Below are 20,508 nucleotides of genomic sequence, written 5' to 3'. Positions count from 1 at the left end.
GATTTCCAGTTGAGTAGGACAGATGCACGTCATGCTCTCTTGTAAATCAGTCATTGCAAGAGCAACATTCTTGACTCTTAGAGCCCAAATAGCGTCTGCCGTGAGACAGTGGACAAGCCAGAACTTGCACGTTGTGTATGAAGCCCTAGCCTCAGCCGGTAATGAGCTGTTCTTACCAGGGCCATCGAAAGCATTAAGACTTACAAACTATGTTAGAGTATTTGTCGTATGGTTTTATAGAGCCTTCTGTTTACTTTTTAATTTTATCCATGAATGAAATTTTAATGAGGAAGGAAACCAGATGAGGAAAACAACCCCGCGGGTGTGCGTTGGCCTTGTGAGCACTCTTCCAGAGAGGGGAAATAGTGTTCGTGTTGTTGGAATCGTGAGATTGCTAACGTTTGCTGAGTGCCTGTTGGTGCCCAGGCCTGAGCTGTCAGTGCGCCGTGTCACCAGTCCTCACATGAGCCACAGGAGGTGGGTAGTAATCGTTTTCCCCATTTCTCAGGAAAGATCAGAGAGGGTGGCTACCTGCCTGAGGGTCCGAGCTGTAAGTGCTAGAGCCACAATTCAGACTCTAACCTGCCAGACACCAGGACCTGAGCATTTAACCACTTCACTCTCCTAAGAGGTCAGATATGGGTTCATTTGTTCACCCAGAATGTAATATTAAGACATCAGAGAAACACAATAACTGATGCTCCCTTTAATCACACCACACTCTTGGAAATGGACCCTACTGACATCGAAAAGCAGACGGTGGCTCTGAAAATTTAACTTCATGTCTTAAGAGTTGACTGTTGTTTACTTCAGCCAAATGACAGGCTCTGTGCTGGGGTTTTCTGACTCCCCCGCCCTGCAACAGGATGCTCTGACAGTGTCCTCCAGTGGAGGGGTCCGTGGCCCAGGACGTGAGGTGCCTTCCCTCCCTGTGCCTGTCATGGTAGCTGTGGTGTTACGTCTTAACCACAGGACCGAGTATTCCAAAGAGTCCTTGCATAAGCAGACCCTCAAAACCAACTTAAAATTAATTCACTTAAAAGAAGGACCATCATTTCAAAATCAATATAGAGAAGAAGGGATCCAGTTAGAACTTCATCTTGAAAAACAATACTAAGTTGCCGGGCGTGGTGGTGCACACTTGTAATCCCCGCGCTTGGGAGGCGGAGACAGGAGGATCACGCAGGTTCGAAGCCAGCCGCGCTGGCATAAGAGACCCTGTTTCCAAATAAAAATATAAAAATAGATCTGGGAGTGTAGGCCGGAGGTAGAAGGGCTTCCAGGAACCCCAGTACCACCAAAAGAAAAGAAAAACAATACTAAGTTTAATTTATCTTGTGTGGCGGCGGGTACTGGGGATTGAACTCAGAGATAGTCTACTTAGATATTCTCCCAGCCCTTTTTATTTTTTATTTAGGAACAGGGTCTCACCAAACTTTTGAGAACCTTGCTAAGTTTTAGGGGACCTTGCTAAGTTGCTGAGGCTGGCCTCTAACCTGCAATTTTCCTGTCTCCACCTCCTAAGTATTGGGATTACAGGTGTGCCACCAAATCCAACCTCTTTTGATGAGAAACAGCTAAGTTATAATTCCAACTATATGCAAATTCTCAAAGTAGTAATATTGATTTGAGGGGAGTTATAATTTATATCAAAAAGAAAAAAGGCATTGAATCATATAATAAAATAGCCTTATTTAGCCAGGCATGGTGGTGCATATCTCTAAGCCTAGGTATTTTGGAACCTGAGGCAGAAGAATTGCAAGTTCAAGGCCAGCCTTGGCAATTTATCAAGACCCTGTCTTAAAAATAAAAAGGGCTGATGCCGGGCATGGTGGTGCATGCTTGTAATCCCTGCGCTTGGGAGGCAGAGACAGGAGGATCGCACAGGTTGGAAGCCAGCCTCACTGGCTTAAGAGACCCTGTTTCCAAATTTAAAAATATATATATATAATAGGTCTGGGAGGGTAGCCGGGAGGTAGAAGGGTTTCCAGGAACCCCAGTACCACCAAAAACAATAATAAAAAAAGGGCTGAAAATGTAGCTTAGTAGTATAGCACCGCTTGATTTAATCTCCAGTAGCATAAACGCAAAAAATACCTTTCTTCAATTCACATGTGACTTTTTCGACATGATCAGAAAGTATCTTTTCAGTCATAAAGAGGAACGCTTTGACAAAAGTATTTAAGGGCTTAATTTTTTTTAAGGCCTCTCCTAATGATTTGATATTTTGGTTATTCTCTTTCAAAGAGCTTCTGTTATCAGCCGTCTCACTTATTTCCTTGTCTTATTCATTTTCTGCTGCTGTAACAAAGCCCCACAGAGTAATGTCTGAAGAACGGAAGTTCATTTGCCTCTCGGTTCTGGAGGCTGGGAAGGCCAAGCTCACGGTGGCGGCGACATCTGCCCAGGGCCTGCTTGCTGTGTCATGGCAGAAGACAAACGCCTTCTTTTGTAACTAACCAGCTCCCACAATAACAGCCTTAGTTCATTTGTGGGGTCCCCAAGACCTAATCACCTCCCCTCAAAGGGCTCAGACTGTCAACACTGCTGCACTGAGGATTAAGTGTCCAACACATGAATTTGGGTGACACATTCAAACCATAGCACTCTGTTTTGTTTTGCATTCTGATTTTATGTGAAAAGGTGCCAAGTAGAATTTTAGGAGGAATCCATCATAGGCTTTACTTTTACAAAGATCCCAAGAGGACTGCTGGCCACAATCCTTCCCATCTGAGTGGAATTAATTTTCCAAGTATGATACAATACACTTAGATATTGATTTGTACTTGGTGACAACACATTATTAGGATCATCAACATTTTATTATTGTATATGATTTTTATATTTTTATTGAGACATAGTATTTGTATAATTTTAGTGGGTACATTATAGTACTTCAACATATATATGCTATGTGTAATAAAGTAAGCATTTCTATTTAAACATTAGTTTTTTTGTTTTTTGTTTTTGTTGTTGTTTGTTTTTTGTTTTTTGCAGTACTGGGGATGGAACCCAGGGGCATTGCACCTCCAAGCTACACCCCCCAGGCCTATTTTTTATTAATTAATTAATTTATTTATTTATTTATTTATTTTGGTGGTAATGGGGTTCCTGGAAGCCCTTCTACCTCTGGGCTACACTCCCAGACACCTATTTTATATTTTATTTGAAAACAGGGTCTCTTAAGCCAGCGAGGCTGACTTCGAACCTGCGTGATCCTCTTGTCTCTGCCTCCCAAGCGCGGGGATTATAAGCATGCACCACCACGCCCGGCCATTAGTTATTTTTACATGTTCAGAATTTTGTGTTCTTTTGTCATTTTGAAATTTATCATAGATTTATTTAACCAGTGGTCACCATGCTTTGCTAAAGAAGAACCAGAAGTGATTCTTCCCTCTGACTTGTCGTGCTCCCTTCCTTACTTCCTGCTCTCTCTCGTCTCCTCCCTCCCCTCCTCAGTCTCTAGTGATCACTGTTTCTTTCTATTCTTCTAAAAGGCTGACTTGCTGTCTCCACAAATGAATAGAACATGAATTCTTCCTGTGTCTGACTTGCTTTTGAGATCCTACCTAGGAAAAGTCACTGTCCACACCATTTAACATGATGCCATCTGGTCCCATACATGTTGCTACAAACAACAGGATTTCACTGTGTAAATACACTACATTATCTTTATCCATTTGAAGGGTGTCTTGGTTCACTCCATATCTTGACTGTTGTGAATTTTGCTACAATATACATGGAGTACAAGTGTCTTTCTGGTACAGTGACTTTATCCATTTGGGTATATGCCCATCGTGGAATTGCTGAATCATATGGTGGCTCTATTTTTAGTTTAGTGTTGGAGGGTTTCTGTTTGGTTTTTGGTTGGTTGGTTGGTTGGTTTTTGAGGAATCTCTATCCTATTTTTTCCATAATGGCTGTACTAATTGACATTCCTACCAGCAGTATTAGAGTTCTCCTTTTTCCACTTCCTTGAGAGGATTTGTTGCTTTTTGTCTTTTTAATCATTACCTTTTAAGTGGGTCAAGATGATATCTCATTTTGGTTTCAATTTGCATTTCTTTGATGATCAGTGAAATAGCATATTTTACGTATTTTTCAGCTATTTGTATGTCTTTCAGAGTGTCTATTTAGTTCTTCCACCACTTCTTAATTGGATTGATTATTCTTTTGGTGTTCAGCTTTTTAGTTCCTTCTATTCTGAGTGTCAGTCCCATCAGATGAACAGTTTGCAAATATCTTCTCCCATTCCACGGTTGTCCTTTAATTCTGTTATTTCCTTTGCTGTGCAAAATCTTATCAACTTGATGTAATCCCATCTGTCTATTTTTACTCTTGCTACCTATGCTTTTGAGATCCTACCTAGGAAAAGTCACTGTCCACACCAGTGTCTTGGAGTGCTTCCCCTATCTTTTCTTGCAATAATTTTATAGTTTCAGGTATAAGATTTAGGTCTTTAATAAATTTTATTTTTGTATATGGAAAGAAGAGGATCTAATTCATAAAAATTAGTTGTTTGTGTGAGTGTACATTAAGTTTTAGGTTCTCTTTTCTGTTCCACTGAGTCATGTCTCTGTTTTTATGCAGTACTGTGCTGTTTTAGTTACCATAACTTTATGTTTTAAAGTTAAGTATTGTGATGCCTCCAGCATTGTTTTTTGTTGTTTTGTTCAGGATTGTTTTGGCTATTCTGCATCTTTTGTGCTTCCATATGAATTTTATAATTTTTTTTCCTATTTCTTTGAAGAAAGTTGTATATTTGATGGGAACTGCATTGAACCAATAGATCACATTGGGCATTATGATCTTTTTAACAATTTATGTTCTTCTTATCCATGAACACAGGATATCTTTTTTATTTTGTGTGGGGGTCCTATGTAATTTCTTTCATTATTATGGTATAGTTTTCCTTGTAGAGATTTTTCACTTTCCTGGTTAGGTTTATTCCTAAATATTTTGTTTCTTGTCACTCTTATCTTGATTCTTTGTACTGTTTATCTGTAGTCTTTTGTATCTTACTGAATTTCCTTGAGGCCATTAATTTTATTTTCAGGTATTTCATAAATGTCCTTCAAGTTGGGATATAGTTCTGGAGAGTCACTGTTTATGGAAGTGCCATGTTTCCTTTTATTTTTCTTGTGCCCTTACAGTTCACATCTGGTGTAAAGTTTATTACTTCCAACTTAATGAAGTAGCTTTTGTAGGAAAAAGTTTTGTTAGATGAGATTTAGGGTGTCAGTTGGATTGATTTGGTCATGGAGAATTCCAAAGCATAGTCTCCGTGTGATGTGTTCATCTTTGATTGATGTCAGCACCTCATTGGTCTACACTGCATCATGTGTATGACTTTGTGGTGGACATAGGCTTCCAAAGACGTGTCTTCAGGCTGTACAGAATCTAACCCTAATGGTACTGGGCCTTGTGGTGGCAGCTGCTGTAGTCTCAGTAGTACAGGTTGGGGGGAAGACTGTCTCTAGGTTGCCCAGGATGAGCACAGGTGGTACCAAAGATTGTGGCTCCAGCAGCCACAGTTCCTGAGTCCTAGGATGTGGAGGAGACCTTCTTCAGGATGACCTGTGGTTCCAGCAGTCGTAGTTCTGAAGCCACAGGATAGGATGGGGCCTTTGCCAGACCCCACTGTATGCACACAGGTGGTTCCAGCATCTGTAGCATTGGCAACCATGGACTAGAGTGTTTGGATAACAAAGGGGACCTTCCCTAGGTCCTGTGGGGTGACGGCAGTTGGTACTGAGGCTTGTAGCACTGTTAGCTACTTTCATGGAGCCGTGGGTCCTAGATGGTACCTTCTCTGATCCACGGGAACAAGCACAAATGGGGCCAGAGCTGTTTGCACCAGAATTCATGGTCTGAAGTCCATAACTATAAAGGAGATGTTTCCTAGGTTGCCTGAGCATGTGCAGGTAATGTTGGGCTGTGGTGCTGGTATCCATGCTACTTGAGGTGTATGACCTGCAGTTGAGTATGGGTAGTTATTTGGGCTTGATATCTGTGGGCCTGGGGCTTTGAGGTGTGGCTGGCAGTGTCCTTGGGTCATGTGTGAAAGCTCTGGTGGGGACAAGGTTTGTGGCATTGGTCATTATAGTCCTGGAGCTGAAGAACACAGATGGGTTCTTCCCCTGGACCCCATGGATACGTGTGAGTGATACTGAGTTTTTTTTGTACCAACAGCTGCCATTCCAAAGCTGTGTATTGGGAAGGAGACCTTCCCTAGAGCCTACTCATCAAACACAGATGTTGAGGCCACTGGGCTGTCACATTTCTGGAGCTGTAGCACTCAGCTGGAGTTTTCTCAGCTCCTGATGCACAGGCATGGGTAAAGCTGACGTTTTGCAACAGTGACACCAGCTCAAGGTTGTGAGCTGAGAAGTAGACCTTCCATAGATTCTGCCAGGAAAACATAAATGTTGGCAGGAGGAGATTGGAGCCACTGGCAGCTGCATTCCTGGAGCTGCAGGGCTCACTGAGAGTTTCCTGGTTCCTGATGCACAGGCAGTAGTGAATCCAGGATTCTGCCACAGTGGCTGTAATCTCAAGGCATGAGCTGGGGAAGAGACCCCTTCCAGTTACCCAGAGCTTCTGGCCAGGTCAGGTTCAGCTACCAGCCTCCTAGGCCAAGATAGCATCTAGCAGGGGCTCTGGTGGTAGCTTGAGTTCTGGGAGTTGTAAGTAGAACAGTCAGCTCCCCAAACTGGATTTAAAGCCTGGCAGTACTGTGGAACCCTCCTGCAGTTAGGACTGCTGGTCTGCCACTGTGACTGGGTTGTTGGCACTGTCCCATTACCCTGACACTCCATCCCTGGCTGGGGGGGGAGCCAGTCCAGGTTGCAAACTGCTTTGCTCTTCTCTCTGGGTTACTTTTCCAAGTCTTTGCTATTTAGGATTCCTGTCACTTCTTTGCTAATTTCCAGCATTCATTCTCTCTCTCTCTCTCTCTCTCTCTCTCTCTCTCTCTCTCTCTCTCTCTCTCTCGCTGTCCTCAAAGTACAGATTCTTCTTTGCTGCCCAGACTCTTTGTGGCAGATTTGTGCACAGGGCACTTCTATTCAGCTGTCTTGGATCCTTCTCCCAGGATGCTTGACTTAATTAACTGGTGTAGCACCACCCCCTCCAGCAGCGTAGTTAATTTGAGCAGTTCTCCAACTTTGCCTTCTCCAATTTTATCAAATTCTGTTACTCATTATTATTTACTAATTTGCTTATGTTTTCAGTAACTACACTACTCTGTACTTATTTTTTGTTTGTTTAGTTTTTGCCTTGTAATGCCAGGTGGTCCAAATCGTCAAAAACGGTTAGATAGATGCTAGTGTTTGGGTAGGAGAGCTCTTCAGATAGACCCAAACACTGTAAGAAGTCAGCTTATTTGTGACTTTTTATGTCATTACAACTTTCACTTTCCTGTAGGGACTGAGACAGTGACCACTGTCAGCAGACACACCCTGTTTCCCCTGCTGCCCCGGGGCTCCTTGAGGGCAAGCAGGGATGTGGGCCTAGTCACTGTGAGCACTTAGAGCTTGAATGAATGAACAAATGAACGAATGAATGGGCTGGGGAGAGCTCAGTTTTTTGTGATTTTTGACTAGAGTCTCTCCACGAGTCCTTCAAGATTTTCTTATAATCTCTCCAAGCTGTGGCTTAGCTCCTGGAGGTCCTGCTTCAGAGCTTTCCGAGAAGAGCAGCATGCATTGTCCATTTGGAAAGACACAAGGGGCCCTTTAGCTTTGGGGTGTCCTCATTGTCATCCTGCCAACTTTTCCAGATGTTGTTCTTTTCCCACAAATGTCCAAGGGTGGAAGGACTAAGGGAAAGGGGCCAGAAAGAGAACTCAGTTCCTCACTCCTATAGATCACCCAGCTCAACTCGGGAAGCACCTGTGTGGGGCTTCTTCTTTAGGGAACAGGCCAATGCTTCATCAAAATAAATAAATAAATAAATAAATAAAGGAGCCCCTGGGCAGAGGGGCTGCAGAGGAGACCAGTCCACCTGCCCTGGGCCTCGCCTCTCACTGCCCTGCCAGAGCCTCGCTGTTCCTCCCCCTGCTTGTTCCAGCATCTCCACGCCTCCCTCCCATGCTACTCCGCGAACTCCACACAGGTCCAGGATTCAGCTCAAGCCCTGCCTTTCCAGTGGCGCCTTGCCCAATACACACTTCTCCTACAGAACTGAGCACTCTGGCTCCGGCTTCACTGTACAGGTTGCGTCTTCGCCACCTCCCGCAGCCCTCACGTCAGCCCCTCTCGCTCTCTGGCAATATGTTGCTTTACTCTTTGTGTCTGGACGCAGGGTCAGGAACACACATAGCCCTAGATGTCTGGTGAGGGAAGAAATGCACTGCACTTCTTTGCCTGCTGCTTTTCTCCTGGAAGTCCCTGAGTCTGTCCCACGCTGACCCCAGCTGCATAGTGATTGCCCCTAGGAGATGTTCATTCAGGATGAAAACGAATGGGCCACTTTCCCGGGATGCTTTTGCATCCTCAGGCCCCTCAGCCCTGATGCCTCTGAATGGGACTCTACATCTCCTGTTTTGGTGTTGAGGGTATTAAGGCTTGGGCTAAGAGCTGTGCTTTGCAGAGTCCCAGATCCATGAAAATAGAACTTAAATCACGGTTGCGAGGACTCTCCTGGGATCTGCAGAAGACAAGTTGTTGACTGCTTGTAAACACGGAGAAATGGGCCGGGTGTGGTGGCGCACGCTTGTAACCCCCGCGCTTGGGAGGCAGAGACAGGAGGATCGCGCAGGTTAGAAGCCAGCCTCAGCTACTTAGTAAGACTCTCAGCAACTTAGTGAGACCCTGTTTCCAAATAAATTGTAAAATAGGTCTGGGAGTATAGCCCGGAGGTAGAAAGCCTCTGGGTTCTACCCCCAGTACCACCAAAAAAACAAAAAACAAAAGCAAAAACAAAAACAACAGAGAAATGTTGAGTCATGTGGGAACTTGACATCCTAGACAGGCGTCCTGTCCTACATTCACCATTGTGAATTCCCCAGTCCACACTCGCCTTCACCCTTGGTCTCATTTGGTTAGGATGGAATATCCACCCGACAGCCCAGGAGGCGGGAGACTCCAGACAGGAATATGTGATGTTAACTTTTGCTTTTTTTCTCATATTTTATTGTTAAATTTTGCCTCCAGGACATTCTTTGAAAAATTAAAAATATTATCTAATTCCTGTATCTTCTCTCACTTAAAAGGGAAGTGGAAATTGGAAGTAACAGGCAAAGGTTTTTTTGAAGTAGAGTTTTTGTTTGTTTATGTTGTTTGTTGTTGTTGTTGTTGTTGTTGTTGTTGTTTGGTGGCACTGGGGTTGCTGGAAACTCTTCTACCTCCGGGCTACACTCCCAGACCTATTTTTATTTAGAAACAGGGTCTCTTAAGCCAGAGAGGCTGGCTTCGAACCTGCACGATCCTCCTGTCTCTGCCTCCCAAGTGCAGGGATTACAAGCATGCACCACCACGCCCAGCTGAAGTAGAGTGTTAAAACACCTTTGTTTCAGCTGAGTCTTATTGAGGGCCCGTGCCCACCCTTGACTTGGTCAGCTGTGGCGTGTGATGATTTCTGGGCTTCACCAGGTGGGGAGCCTCTGTTTTGGAATAGTTCTTTCTTTGAAAAGAGCTTTACTGGGGCCCAGGTTAGAGTCTTCAAGGCAAAGACCATTCTCTAATTCAAAATGCAGATTGAATTTCTACACATAGCAACAAAGGGGCTGTGTCAGGAGAGGGCTTGCCATTGACCTCTAAAGAATAACCCAAGAAATCAACCGGCAGATCTGTAACACACCTGCTTCTTGAGTTACAAACCATGAAAAGCCAGGAATCTTGATGAATCATGTATTCAGTGTTTCTATTTGCTGAGCACTTGGGTGGTGAAGATGGAGACAAGATCTCTACAAGAAGAGCTGGGGAAGGACCTACACATGATCAATCACAAAACATAGCCCATGCCATCCGGGAGAGGCATACCATGAACAGAGTCTGAGGAGCAGAAAGACGAGGGCTTCTGAACTGCGCACTGAATGCAGGAGAGGACGCGGGGGCCCTGTGGATGGAGGGCATGCCTTGCAGACGCACACCAAGGACAAGAGTATGAGTTTGCGTGTGAGGGTAGGGGGATCTCAGCCATGAATATCTAAGGAAACTCTTCAGACTTGAAAAACTGGGGAAGTTTAAAGGCATTAATTTCTCATAAAGACTTTCCTACATTAATTTTGAATAGGCCAAACAGTGCTAAATCAGCAAACACCCGCTGCTCTCTTGGGTACTGAGTGAAAGACTGTTCCTTCTTTTTAAAGGCACTCGGGGCTGCATGAGTGTGGTCAGGGCCGCAGGGCTCGGAGTGCTTCATGCCAGCCGTTGCCCTGTGCCTGCCCGCTTGGCTTATCTAGGGGCCTTACTGATCCTCACCTCCCTTCCCAGAATTGGGTAATTAATGGGATCATGGGAAACAAGTCTAGTCCTCGCAGCCATAGGCTAGGGTCTCACAACTTCTTTGTCTGAAGAAGAATGATGATGATGATGATGATAATGATGATGATGTCTATGTCGCCGCAGATGCCTTTCTTTTTTTCTTTCCAACTTCTTGGTCTGAATAGTAGCAATAATAATAATCATCATACCTTTTCCTCCCTCGCTCTCTCCCTTCCTTCCATCCTCTGGACTGAACCCAAGTACATTCTACCTCCAAGCTAAACTTCCAGCCCTATTTTTGTTTTGAAACAGGGTCTTGCGAGGTTGCTGAGAGCCTTGCTGAGGCTGGCCTGGAACCTGTGAGCCTCCTGTCTCAGCCTCCCGAGTACTGAGATTACAGGCACGCACTACCAGCTGGGCTGCAGATTGTCCCTTCTAATTTCACATATGGCTCACTGAGGTCTTTTCTGGTAACATGCCCCACCATTGCTTTGTGAGGCATTCCCCCTTCCCATGCACAGATCATTTTACCCATGCCTCTGTGGTGGGGCCAGCCGCAGGAGATCAGACATAGATTCAAACACTTTGTTTTGTTTGCTTTGCCTGAGATTCAGCTCTCATGGTCCACATCCCTTCACTTGCTGAAAGAACGCATCCTGTGTGGCTTTTCTGTGTTTCACGCTTGCCTTTAGTCATTACCCCCAAGCCAGGAAGCGGCGCCTGGGCACCCTCAGCGGCAGCCACTGCAGAAGCCCTAACCAGCTCTGTAGCTCACCTAAAGATGCCCTTTATTCCCAAGATTTCAGAGAACGCAGGAGTGTTGTAGAATTCTCTAGGGTGTGTTTTCATAGCCCGTGTCTCTGTTCCTGTGCTTGCTGCTTTATTTGGTCTTTTGCTCAGGAGATGCTGATGGCGTCCCTGCTGCATTCTGGGCTCTGGCCTCTGCAGCAGTGCCTGCCTTTGTGGAAGCCTGCACATGCACGGTGGTGCCATCCGACACGGGGGACACCCTCCACAAACCTGGCTTTCTAAGCCTTTTTCTCAAATATGTCACTTGACAAAGGATTTCTGAACCACTCTAAGAGCACCGAGGTAATTTGGTTTGGATGCTGAAATTTCTCTGAATTTCCAGTGGCTCATGGATTTGAAATCAGGTAACATATTTGAAACCTGAACCGACAAGAAAAATACAGGTGGTGTGGTTTGTTCCAGCTGCCTTTTTTAAATGGATGCTTGAAGCTGGGCATAGTGGCACACGCCTGTTAATCCCAGTACTTGGGAGGCTGAGATGGGAGGATTGCAGGTTTGAGACCAGCTTTGACAATTTAGCAAGATCATGTTTCAAAATAAAAAATATAGGCCTCTGGGCCCGACCCTGGGCGAGTGGTCAGGCGCTGGCGGGGCACCCTTCGGCGACCCCCTTTCCACCCTGAAGGACCCTGTGGTCCGGGCCTCTGGCCCCGACTCTGGGAGGGTGGGTAGGCGCTGGCAGGGCACCCTTCAGCAACCCCCTCCCCACCTGGAAGGACCCTGTGGTCCAGGCCTCTGGCCCCAACCCCGGGCGTGTGGGCAGGCGCTGGTGGGGCACTCCTAGGCGACCCCCATTCCACCCTGAAGGACCCTGTGGTCCGGGCCTCTGGCCCCGACTCTGGGAGGGTGGGTAGGCGCTGGCAGGGCACCCTTTGGCAACCCCCTCCCCACCTGGAAGGACCCTGTGGTCCGGGCATCTGGCCCCAACCCTGGGCGGGTGGGCAGGCATTGGCAGGGCACCCCTAGGCGACCCCCTTTCCACCCGGAAGGACCCTGTGGTCCGGGCCTCTGGCCCCAACCCTGGGCAGGTGGGCAGGCGCTGCCGGGGCACCCCTAGGCGACCCCCTTTCCACCCGGAATGACCCTGTAAAAAAGGAAAAGAAAAAGAAAAAAGGAAAATATCGGAGAGTGGTCAAGGAGGCCGTGGCGGATGCCAGGATACTGGAGATGCAGACAAAACTTATCCAAATGAACTGGAATTATTGGAAAATTCCCCGCTAAGGAGGACTGCTTCTTCTCTACATTGTTAAGAATCATCTTGGACATCACCTGTAAGGAGAGAGACTTTAGCGGAGACCAAGGAGAAAGGCGGTGCTGAAAGTGGTCTCTGCGTTGGCGGTGGAGACTTGTATTCAGGAGAAGCAGAAATCGGAGCCTACCAACCTTTTTTTTTTTTTTTTTTGGAAAAATTACACCAAAGGTCGAATGCTACCGTCACGCATGCTTAGGAACACTGGACAACATTCAGAGTGGAAAAAGAGCTTGGGAAAGATTTGAAATGGTGGGGGCAGTGGCAGTGGCAGTGGCCAGTACTCAGGGGAGGCAGAGATCTGATGCATTACACCTGAAACCTTTGAAGTAATGACCCCAGAGGCAGAATGCTACCACCACGCACCCTCGAGAACGTGGGACAAATGGTTGGGTGAAGAGAGTGCTTGGATTAGAGCCTGCCGAGGGGTGAGGCCGGCAACGGACACAGCAAGGCTGGGATTGGAGCCTGTCGTGAGGCAAGGCCAGTACTGGAGCCTCCGAGGCCGGGATTGGAGCCTGCTGAGTGGTTAGGCTGGTGCTGGGGCCAGTGAGGCCAGGATTGGAGCCTGCCGTGAGGCAAGGCCGGTGCTGGGGCCTCCGAGGCCGGGATTGGAGCCTACCGAGGGGTTAGGCTGGTACCGGGGCCAGTGGCCGGCATCGGAGCCAGCTGTGAAGCAGGGCCACTACTCAGGCCTCCGAGGCCAGGATCAGAGCCTGCCAAGGGGTTAGGCCAGTGCTGAGGCCAACGACTGGCATCGGAGCCAGCCGTGAGGCAAGGCCGGTGATGGGGCCTCCGAGGCCGGGATCGGAGCCTGCCGAGGGGTTAGGCCGATGCTGGGGCCAATGGCTGGCATCGGAGCCTTCCATGAGTCAAGGCCGCTATTGAGGCCTCCAAGGTCAGGATTGGAGCCTGCCGTGAGGCAAGGCCGGTGCTGGGGACTCCGAGGCCGGGATCGGAGCCAACTGAGGGGTTAGGCCGGTGCCGGGGCCAGCGAGGCTGGGATCGGAGCCTGCCATGAGGCAAGGCCAGTGCTGGGGCCTCTGAGGCCGGGATTGGAGCCTGCCGAGGGGTCAGGCCGGTGCCAGGGCCAGCATGGCTGGGATCGGAGCCTGATGTGAGGCAAGGCCAGTGCTGGGGCCTCCGAGGCCTGGATCAGAGCCGGCTGAAGGGTTAGGCCGGTGCCAGGGCCAGCGGCCGGCATCGGAGCCTTCCATGAGGCAAGGCCGGTGCTGGGGCCTCCGAGGCCGGGATCAGAGCCTGCCGAGGGGTTAGGCCGGTGCTGGGGCCAGCGCGGCCGGGATTGGAATCTGCCACGAGACAAGGCTGGTGCCCGGGTCTCGGAGGCCGGGATCGGAGCCTGCCGAGGGGTTAGGTTGATGCCGGGGCCATCGGCTAGCATTGGAGCCTGCGATGAGGAAGGCCGGTGCTGGGGCCTCCGAGGCTGGGATCGGAGCCAGCTGAGGGGTTAGGCCAGTGTCGGGGCCAGCGAGACCAGAATCCGGGGCCTCCCATAAGGCAAGGCCGCTGCTTGAGCCAGCAAGGTCTGGATCAGTCCACCGGGTAGCCAGGCCACAACTAGGGCCGTCAAGAGTAGGATTGGTATTTGCAACGCGGCATGCACAGAGAAATATTGCAGAAAATTAAAACCAGATGCTTCCCCTAATCAGCAATAACTAGGAGGAAAGGGGCAACAGGAAGTGGTCGAGCTGTAGAAAGGGCCCTATAGTGAAGCAATTAAGGTGACCAATCAGAGGGTATGGAATAGGGGAGGATGGAGCCTCTTTAAAAAGCAAGAGGTACATATACATATGTATCAGAGTTAATCACCAAACAAGCATGGGATCGAGGGAGGGGGAGGGAATGGGATGGGGACTGGATGAGGGCTAATTGGATGATGTGTGCTTTTATATCCTCTCAAGTCTTGTATTCCAATGTGATGTATAATTACAATGCACCAATAAAAATAAATTTAAAAAAATATATATATAAAAAGTCCTGAGAGTAGAATGCCCATGAGTTCAATCTCCAGTATCAAAAAAAAAACAAAAAACAAAAACAAAAACAAAAACGCCAGGCATCGTGGCACACGCTTGTAATCCCTGCGCTTGGGAGGTGGAGACAGGAGAATTGTGCTGGTTCGAAGCCAGCCTCACTGGCTTAAGAGACCCTATTCCCAAATTTTATATATATATATTATATACACACACATATATATGTAAAATAGGTCTGGGAGTGTAGCCCAGAGGTAGAAGGGTTTCCAGGAACCCCAGTACCACCAAAAAAAATATGTGTGTGTGTGTGTGTGTGTGTGTGTGTGTGTGTGTGTTTGAGTTTTTGCTTTTTCCTTAGACCTACTTGGACAGGTGATTTTATATGGCAACTTAGTAACCTAAGTATTAATCTTTCCTTAAGAAAAACTTTAAACATATTTGTGTAACACCCTCAGCTCTATTCATTTAGCACTTTGATAGTCAACATTTTAAAATATTTCCTTCCAGCAGTGAGTCAGGGGGCAGGGGTGGGCGGGACCAGAACCATAGACCTCTGTCTGAAGCAGCAGCAGGAAGTGGAAAGGAAGTGTGGCCCCAGGCCTGCCCCGCGCAGTTGGCAGGTCCTCCCCAAGGGGTTTTCTGCCCCTGCAGTCTCCCTCAGTAGGGTTCTGCTGCCCCTCCTGCCCGCCCCTCCCCCAGGCCAGGTCACCTTGTCTGTCCCTGGGATTCTCACTGCTCTCTCCCCTTGCTGTGTTCTAGTCTCCATCTCCTGGCAGTTCTTCACCCCTGGGTGCAGAGTCCTCGAGTACACCCCTTCATCCCAGCGACCCCGCGGAGGCCTCCACAAATAAAGAGGTAAGGCACTGTTTTGTTTCCAGAGCCCTCCTCCTGTTGTGGTTTATTCTAACACTACCTGTGCTTTCCCCAGCCCCTACAGGGCTCCTGACCCACAAGTTATCCTGGGGAGGGAAACTGCGATTTCTCTATTTCTATGGAGCCATGCTGTTTGATTTGGTAGCCGTTTATTTAAATTAGCCTCTGTTTCATTTGTCTATTTTAATTAATGAATAAAGTAAAAAATCCACCTCCTCGGGTGCCTTTGGATATCAGGGGTTGACAAAGGCTGTGTGATTCAGGATTGGGTTAGCTTCTCGAGTCTCCATTTATTTCAAACCCAAGTAAAATGCCCCTCCCAAGAGCAGCTGACCACACATCCCAGCTTGCCTGGAGTGTGTTTCAGTTCACACTGACTGCCCAGGCAGCCCCTGGGGAGCGGCCTTCTCTCTTTTGTGCTGTCCCAAAGAACTTCCCATGGTGCTGGGCACACTGTGTTTGCCATTTAGTGGGGTGGCCACTCACCTCATGTGTCTGCCAGCCTCAAAGGCAGCCAGTGGGACCGAGGCACTAATTTTTATTTTAATGAAATAGCAATATGTGGCCAGAGGCTGCTGGGCACAGCAGCCCTAAGGTGTCTCTGATGGGCAAGTTGTGCGTGGCCCTACGTGTGGAGGACAGGCGGAGCTCTGGCAGACAGTAGTCAAGTGTGAGGATGATACCTGTTCTTCCTGAGGTTTCTGGGGCCAGCAGAGGACAGGTGTTTTTTTCTAGGGGAGCCACTGCCTTCTCCAAGTCCCAGTGCCTTCTCACACCTGGGTAACTGTCACCCCACCTATTTTTGGGCCAGCCTTAGGTAAATATTGGCCTGCGCGATAATCTGTGTTTGGGCTCAGCTAGCTCAAATTAGATGCTTCCTCATCAGCACTGTGGAGACAAGTTAAAGAAGTAAACCACAAAATGAATGATTGTCTCATGTTCTCTCCCATTGCTGATGATTTTATGTTAAATGTGATGGAAGAAAACAGTCTGTTTAAACCTGAGTGGCGGATTGCTTTTAAAAAAGGAGCCTTAAAAATTACACTTAGAGTACCGTGAATGCAGACAGTATTCATGTGAAGGCAAAGTATATTTTTAATAATATATATATATATATGTATATAAATTTTTTTTTTCGGTACTGGGGATGGAACCCAGGGGCATTCTACCTCCTAGTAGAAATTTTTAGTCTTTTTTATTTTTGCAACAGGATCTCACTGAGTTGCAAAGGGCCTCTCTAAGCAGCTGAGGCTGTCCGCGAACCTTGATCCTCCAGGCTCCGCCTCCCGAATGCTGGGATCACAAGCGTGCGCCACCACGCCCGGCCTTAATTAATCTATTTATATTAAAGAAACATAGGTAGACTTTCTCTAAACTGGCGCTAACAATAAACTTTAGGTTAGAAATATATGTTGTCCTCCTCTGAACTATCCTGGGACCCTAGGCCACTGAAACAGGGGCGACAGGGTCACAGTGTCTGCTGGTCTCCACTACAGTTTGTTTCATACTTTATTCATACTATATGGGTGGAGGAGAACAAGTGGTAAGAAAAGAAAAGCAGTGAGCTTCATCGATTGAGTATGAACAGTGTTCCAGGTATCCAGCTGAGAAAAGTACAGAGAGTAGTTCATTTGGTCCTTTAGATAAGTTGTGAGGTAGCTGTCACTGCCCACTCATGCTAGTTGAGAAAGCCGAGAGGTTGAGTAACTTACCTAAGGTCACAGAGCTTACAAGCAGCCAGTCAGGATTTGGATTGAGAGAACCTCCTGACCCATGCCCTTAACTGCCAGGACCTGTCCCCAGAGTGTAAAGTGCTTGTAGGTCACAGACTGTGTGGACGAGGCAGCTTGTGGTCATTATTCCAGCTGTCAAGCCTCCAGCCTCTCCGTGGTTCATGTGAGCCCAGGAAAAGCCCACAGATCTCAGCCTTTAGCTGCTTGAACACAACCTCATTTACTCACTCTTGAATGCCGAGGGTCGGCTAATGTTCGTCTCAGTCCACGTGTGAGAAGACAAAGGGCTAATCAGATGTCTGAATCTTCAGCTTTTGATTAGGGAGCAGATATAATAAGCAAGGCAAATGTGTTAGTTTCTCAGTTCTTACAAGGCTTGGCACGTGTTTCTGCATATCCTTAGAAATAATGATGAAAATCTTCTTTGTGCACAATAATTACAGATTCTTTCCTTTCACCAAACTCTTGTTTTCAATTTTTGTTATTACCCCAGAAACTAAAGAAAGCTAGTCATGAGCTCATGAATGGCAAATAAGTGCATATACCAAATGCCCACCATTATATCTCTAAATAAATAGGCAGCTATTACAGCTATAGATGAAAGTAATTCTTCTGTAGTTTCTGCCAAAATCGGGATGTTGTCTTTGGATTCGCATTCAGGGAAGTGTCCTAATGACCCAAGAAAATCTGAATTGGCTTCTTGAATGGACCTGGAAACTAAACCATTTTTAAAGCAATGTAAACTCTCTTTGCCCCCAGAACACTAGATACTGGGGACAGGGCAGGGAGATTGTTGGGAAGTAATTATTTAAAAGTTTTGGGCCATTATAAAGAAGCTGGCTTCCATCCGTACCCCATGAAGTTACAGAGTTTTTTCCCTCAATCAGTCGCAACTGCACAGGCTTAGCCACGTGCACTCAGCTGGGCCTGTCTTCTGACTTGGGCGAGTGGAAAGTAAAATTAACTAAGATACTGCTGAACTAAGATACTTCTTTTTCCTCCTATCCACATGAGCTGATTATACTTGATGTGTATTTTTTTTTATAAATGCCTTAGCTGCCAGGAACCTATCAATCCTGGTTCACAAGAGACCCACCTTCTTTGGTATGAGAGAGCCATCTCATCCCAGTGAAAACATGGAAGTAGGTTTATCGAAAAGTTGGCACGAGTGATGTATTGTGTGACTGGTGTGGAATTCTTGCCATTGTCCCAAATTGAGTTAGACTCTTAAGACTAAGTTTCTTCAGCTGTACTCAGTTTTTCATATAACAACACTACAATTATTAGAATACTGTGCAAGTATTAACTAATTAACCATTCTTTCACACTCCCATCTTCCAAGTAAAGAACACTGTATAAAGTGCTAGGATATGAGGTTGCTTCCTCACCCAGAGCCCTCTCATCTAGCCCACCAGACAGCCCTGAGTCCACCTTCTATTAAGGTCAGCTGATGGAGCAGCTATGCTGGGCTAGGCCCCCTTTCTCTAAAAGGCATAAATTGAAATGATCACATAATACCTGGTAGATTCTCAAAAATGAAAAGCTTGGCGTGCACACACTATGTTCTGTACATCTAAGGTCTCTTTGTCTTCTTTTTTTTTTCCCCCTCGTGGTACAAGGGCATTCTACCTCTGAGCTACACCCCTAGCCCTGTTTTTATTCTTTATTTTGAAAAAGGGTCTCACTGAGTTGCAAAGGGCCTCACTAAGTAGCTGAGGCTGCCCGTGAACCACGATCCTCCTGTCTCAGCCTCCCAAATGCTGGGATTAAAAGCATCCACCACCACACAGGGCTAAGGGCTCTTTGTCCTTAACATGAGCTGTCCTGAGATGCTTGCCAGAAATGAGGCCCTGCCCAAGACCAATCAGCAACACATTTGGTTACTCTTTGAAGCAGAAAATAATTTCCTCCTCATAATAACTCTCACACAGAGTTACTTTGTCTAGGACATTTGCTTTTGAAAGACCCCCATGGTAAGTTTTGCTCCTCTGAGGGCTACATTTAAACTGCTGCCTCGCCAGGATCCAGAAGGTTTCTAGCTCAGCATACAGACTCTCAACAGTGTTGTCAAAGAGACTGGCCTCTGTATGAAAGACTGCTTACAACTGGAAATCCCTGGGTTTTTCATTTATTCCTTTATTGTGTTCTTATTTTAAGGAAACACATAACAATTTCAATAATGGAATTTCTCAACTGAAATAAATCAGGAAGAGATGAAAGGAGGAGGAAAGAAATATAGCACACATATTTAGGATGGAGGTCCTCACGGCAAAGACATAAATGCTCCAACAGAATTCTTTTTATTTTATGGCAGTAGTTGATTTGTTTTTATTATTGCTTAGTATTCAATTGTTTGACTCTAACATGATTAATTTGTGTGAATTCTTAACTTCAATTTACAATATTGATACTTTTTTTACTGATCAACAGTTTTGCACATGGGATGCAGAGCCATAAGGATGTAAATTGTGCCGTTTTTATTAGTATAGCTCATTATAGAGTTTTGTCTGTGGGATTTCTTTTAAGCTGATAGACACTTCTCTATGTAAATTGTAGGGTTTCAGACTTGAACAAACTATTCTGGGTTTTAGGTAACATCCAGTAGTAAATGCTTATGTTTATCCATACTTCCCTTTCTCTAACAAGAAATGGTCGATACCTGGTTAACAAATGCCACTGGTGATATGTTTCTTCTTTGTTTTGCACGGAGAGTTGTATCAATGCCTATTTCATCATGCTTTGCCCTTTTTTGAAACCTTTTTGTCTTAATTACAGTCAAGAAAAAGCTTGGCTTCATTCCCAACCTACGTTGAAGGTAAGAGCCGAAAAAAGCAATATTGAATATATAAAAGTCATAAACCTTTCAGCATTTGGGACATTTGAAGCACTTGAGATAAGGAAATAATGGAGAAGAAATGCCGCAAATCTACTAATTGCCAGTGTTAGCAGTCTTAGGATTAGACTAAAAGTTTAGTGGCCAAGAACGTCTCAGAAGCCCTCTTCCCCACCTCCCTCACTGTGTGGGTGGGGATTCTGAGGCGGAGGGGAGGCTGTGGGCTTACCCAGTGTCGCCCAGCTTCGTGATGGTCATGTTGGATCTGAGACCCAGGTCTCCTTACTCCTAACCCTGTGCACCTCTTATATCCATTGAGGGCTATTCAAGTAGAAATAAAAACTAGGGAAGAAATTTTGGTCCTCTGTATCAGACCTGCCCACCAATTCCCATCTCTTACTTGGATGAGCAGTTAATGTTCACATCAAACATTTAGTCTGTGACAGAGACTCTTCGAAGCACTTGGCACGCAGTGACTGGTCGAATCCACACATGAGGTGGGTGGTATTACCGTCCCGATGTTATACACGAGAACTGAGGCAAGACTGATGTGAATAACTTGCCCGAGAGCAGCCAGCCTGCAGCAGGG

General features: G+C 46.4%; 1 protein-coding gene across 1 annotated transcript in view; it reads left to right on the top strand.

The window, feature by feature from the left end:
* APBA1 (amyloid beta precursor protein binding family A member 1) overlaps window positions 1–20,508 on the top strand; it is a gene marked incomplete at both ends in the record, with an annotated part of 71,477 nt that overhangs the window by 16,561 nt on the left and 34,408 nt on the right. Inside the window, 2 exons of the mRNA XM_080708845.1 lie at window positions 15,240–15,335; window positions 19,862–19,901. Coding sequence (XP_080564971.1) covers window positions 15,240–15,335; window positions 19,862–19,901 — 136 coding nt within the window. The remainder of the gene's footprint in view (window positions 1–15,239; window positions 15,336–19,861; window positions 19,902–20,508) is intronic.

The sequence above is a fragment of the Muscardinus avellanarius genome (genome assembly GCF_963383645.1).
Source record: "Muscardinus avellanarius genome assembly, chromosome: 13".
NCBI lineage: Eukaryota > Metazoa > Chordata > Mammalia > Rodentia > Gliridae > Muscardinus > Muscardinus avellanarius.
This window is presented reverse-complemented; position numbering and strand designations above follow the sequence as displayed.